At 32.4% G+C, this 5,000-nt stretch overlaps 1 protein-coding gene across 2 annotated transcripts in view; it reads left to right on the forward strand.

The window, feature by feature from the left end:
* LOC131129233 (aminoacyl tRNA synthase complex-interacting multifunctional protein 1-like) overlaps positions 1 to 1,458 on the forward strand; it is a 5,458-nt gene extending 4,000 nt beyond the window's left edge. For both annotated transcript variants that reach the window (XM_058072548.1, XM_058072539.1), the window contains exon 4: positions 1 to 1,458. This exon is cut by the window's left edge and continues 43 nt beyond it. In XM_058072548.1, the coding sequence (XP_057928531.1) occupies positions 1 to 142 (142 nt within the window). In that variant the 3' untranslated portion in view covers positions 143 to 1,458.
* The last annotated feature ends 3,542 nt before the right edge of the window (positions 1,459 to 5,000 follow it).

Below are 5,000 nucleotides of genomic sequence, written 5' to 3' on the forward strand. Positions count from 1 at the left end.
GGTTCATGCAGACCTCCGGACCGACAGCCAGTGCGTGGCCACCTACAAGGGGGTGCCCCTACAGGTCGCCGGCAAGGGAGCATGCCGAGCCGAAACCTTGAGCGACTGTGAAATCATCCTAACTAATGGAGGGACGGCTTGAAGGACATTTTTTTTTGTTTTGTTTTTTTTTTTTTTCATGGGAAATGTGGAGGAAAAAAATAACATTCCTACCAGAACACGGCTGTAAAAATTCTTTTTTTTTTTTAAATCGTCATTTTGAAGTGTAACGTTGTCAGTTACTTGAATTTCTACTGTATGTCCTCAAATAGTGGCCTCTGCTGTACTTGATGCTATGCTAACCCACGGCTTGAAAATAAGCCCATGACCCACAGCCGTAAAATTAAAAAAAAAAGCACATTCGCAGTCAATCAATCAGCAGTTGTTACTCTCTGCAGTTGAGTCAAAAAACACCTTTTACTGGCCGCTATTTGAGGGAATGCGGTTAGCTAGGTTGCTAGTTTGAATGTGCCTGCACTGAGGTGTGTAGTGAGCGATGCTGTGACGTCATCGCAAGCACGACCAGACTTTACCTGAAATCCATAATCGACCGTGCGCCATTTCTTTTCCCGTTTTCAGTCATTTATATAAATATGCGAAAAATGACGGATGTCCGATATTGGCGTTCTTGCCGAAAAACCAATACGCCGATATTGTCCTACTCTCAATTTCTGATCCCGATATCAGCCGATGCTAATATGTGTAACATGACATCACATCATTTTTTTAAATTATTGGTTTTCATGATTGAGGAAAAATCTGATATTTTTATGCTGATAAAACAATAGCAATACATACAGTATATAAACATACCTGTTTAGTAACGGCTAGCAAAAAAAAAATTTTTGCGATATTAATGAGAGTTACCAAATATGTTTGTGGGTTAAATCCAAACTATGTATATCAATGCGTACGCCTTAAAGATTGTAAAGGTATTTATATATTTTTGTCCCAGGCAAAATATAAAAAAGGCCTCAAAGGAAAGGGAAGTGTGCAGTCAATTTTGAAAAAATAATAAATTTTTCAATTTTTTCTTTATTTTTTTTAACATTAAAATTTGCAAATTATTCGTGTAGAATTTTGAAGCAAAATCTTGTAACCAAACGGAACCTGGGGAGCAGCAATTTGCACTGACAAAAACCAATGGGAGTCTTCGTTATTGATAATTACAAATATATATTATAGAATTATGTCTAATCATTTCAGGATAACTCGCAAGCAGATCATAATTAGCTTCCATGCTACAGTCCGCCCTCTGTTATAGTACTTCAAACGTCCTCAATACTTGGGTCGTGTATTTCGAAGATGACTAATACGCAACTTTGTTCCTTATTATTAATGCATACCAGATAGTGTCTTCTTCTTCTTCTCACTGTTTTATTTTTGTAAGCATGTTAATAATGTTTATGCTTATTTGCTCACCATCTGTCAACTTTATACGCTTCAACTGTATGTATATTGATGTGTTTTATTGTATCCTCCCATTCATTAAAATGGAAAAAAGAGCTTTGACTGAGACTAGTGTATTTTTAATTTTTTTTAAATTTTATTTCATTATATATATATTTTTTTCCCTATTAAAAAATTAGTAGCAAAAGCCCAGTGTGATAATATATAATGCAGCACAGGGGTGTGCATAGTACGACCACAGCTAATAAATATAGAACATTATATTTTTAAAAAAACAGCTGTAATTTTATGAATAAAGTTAAAATACTGAGAAAAAAGGCATATTATGAGAAAAAATTACATTAACCTTGTAATATTATGAGTTAAAATGTAGCACAAAGGTGAAATATTAAAACGAAGATTTTTTTCAAAAGGTAAATTATGCAAGACAAAAGGTTGTAATTTGTTTTTTAAAAATTTGAAAATAAATTGAGTTATTAATGATGTATATTATTAGGTATTACACTCATTTGCTTTGTCACCAGTAACATAGCCTAACATAACATAGCTAAGCCTATATTTTACTGTATATATCACATACATTTGTACATAGCTTTGGCATCCTTACTGCACAAAATGTATCAAGGTGGCATACCCACAATCGTCGTTGGAACACCTGATTTCCAAATGGCAAAACACTCCGCACGCCTCACATGTTGATGCATTTCCAGTGTTGGCCACAAGGGGGTACTATTGCATTCCTCAACGAGCAGGCACAAATGCCTTTTTTATTCATGTTGTGAAAATGCTACTTATTTGTTACATTTATGTGTGATTATTGTTATTGTTATTTATGTGTATGTCATCATATGTAACATAATGGAATAAATGTCTAATTTGGCTGAGTTTATTCAGCAAATATCCACTTCTCATTTGTCCAATCAATATTACTCATTAGCATCCTAGCATATTTGAACATACATACATACATACATACATACATACATACATACATACATACATACATACATACATACATACATACATACATACATACATACATACATACATACATACATACATACATACATACATACATAGCCTTTAACTTCAAAGTGGTCATACATACATACATACATCGCCTTTAACTTCAAAGTGGTCACACACACGCACGCACGCACGCACGCACACACACACACACACACACACACACACACACACACACACACATAGCCTTTAACTTCAAAGTGGACATACATACATACATACATAGCCTTTAACTTCAAAGTTGCCATACATACATACATACATACATCGCCGTTAACTTCAAAGTTGCCATACATACATCACCTTTAACTTCAAAGTGGCCATACATACATACATACATACATACATACATACATACATACATACATACATACATACATACATACATACATACATACATACATACATACATACATACATACATACATAGCCTTTAACTTCAAAGTTGCCATACATACATACATACATACATACATACATACATACATACATAGCCTTTAACTTCAAAGTTGCCATACATACATACATACATACATAGCCTTTAACTTCAAAGTTGCCATACATACATACATACATACATACATACATACATACATACATACATACATACATACATACATACATACATACATAGCCTTTAACTTCAAAGTTGCCATACCTACCTACCTACCTACCTACCTACCTACATACATACATACATACATAGCCTTTAACTTCAAAGTTGCCATACATACATACATACATACATACATACATACATACATACATACATACATACATACATACATACATACATACATACATACATACATACATACATACATACATACATACATACATACATACATACATACATAGCCTTTAACTTCAAAGTTGCCATACATACGTACATACATACGTACATACGTACATACGCACATACATACATACGCACATACATACATACATACATACATACATACATACATACATACATACATACATACATACATACATACGTACATACATACATACATACATAGCCTTTAACTTCAAAGTTGCCATACATACATACATACATACATACATACATACATACATACATACATACATACATACATACATACATACATACATACATACATACATACATACATACATACATACATACATACATACATACATACATACATACATACATACATACATACATACATACATACATACATACATACATACATACATACATACATACATACATACATACATACATACATACATACATACATACATACATACATACATACATACATACATACATACATACATACATACATACATACATACATACATACATACATACATACATACATACATACATACATACATACATACATACATACATACATACATACATACATACATACATACATACATACATACATACATACATACATACATACATACATACATACATACATACATACATACATACATACATACATACATACATACATACATACATACATACATACATACATACATACATACATACATACATACATACATACATACATACATACATACATACATACATACATACATACATACATACATACATACATACATACATACATACATACATACATACATACATACATACATACATACATACATACATACATACATACATACATACATACATACATACATACATACATACATACATACATACATACATACATACATACATACATACATACATACATACATACATACATACATACATACATACATACATACATACATACATACATACATACATACATACATACATACATACATACATACATACATACATACATACATACATACATACATACATACATACATACATACATACATACATACATACATACATACATACATACATACATACATACATACATACATACATACATACATACATACATACATACATACATACATTTGTACATAGCTTTGGCATCCTTACTGCACAAAATGTATCAAGGTGGCATACCCACAATCGTCGTTGGAACACCTGATTTCCAAATGGCAAAACACTCCGCACGCCTCACATGTTGATGCATTTCCAGTGTTGGCCACAAGGGGGTACTATTGCATTCCTCAACGAGCAGGCACAAATGCCTTTTTTATTCATGTTGTGAAAATGCTACTTATTTGTTACATTTATGTGTGATTATTGTTATTGTTATTTATGTGTATGTCATCATATGTAACATAATGGAATAAATGTCTAATTTGGCTGAGTTTATTCAGCAAATATCCACTTCTCATTTGTCCAATCAATATTACTCATTAGCATCCTAGCATATTTGAACATACATACATACATACATACATACATACATACATACATACATACATACATACATACATACATACATACATAGCCTTTAACTTCAAAGTGGTCATACATACATACATACATCGCCTTTAACTTCAAAGTGGTCACACACACGCACGCACGCACGCACGCACACACACACACACACACACACACA

Source organism: Doryrhamphus excisus, chromosome 1 (assembly GCF_030265055.1).
Source record: "Doryrhamphus excisus isolate RoL2022-K1 chromosome 1, RoL_Dexc_1.0, whole genome shotgun sequence".
Taxonomy (NCBI): domain Eukaryota; kingdom Metazoa; phylum Chordata; class Actinopteri; order Syngnathiformes; family Syngnathidae; genus Doryrhamphus; species Doryrhamphus excisus.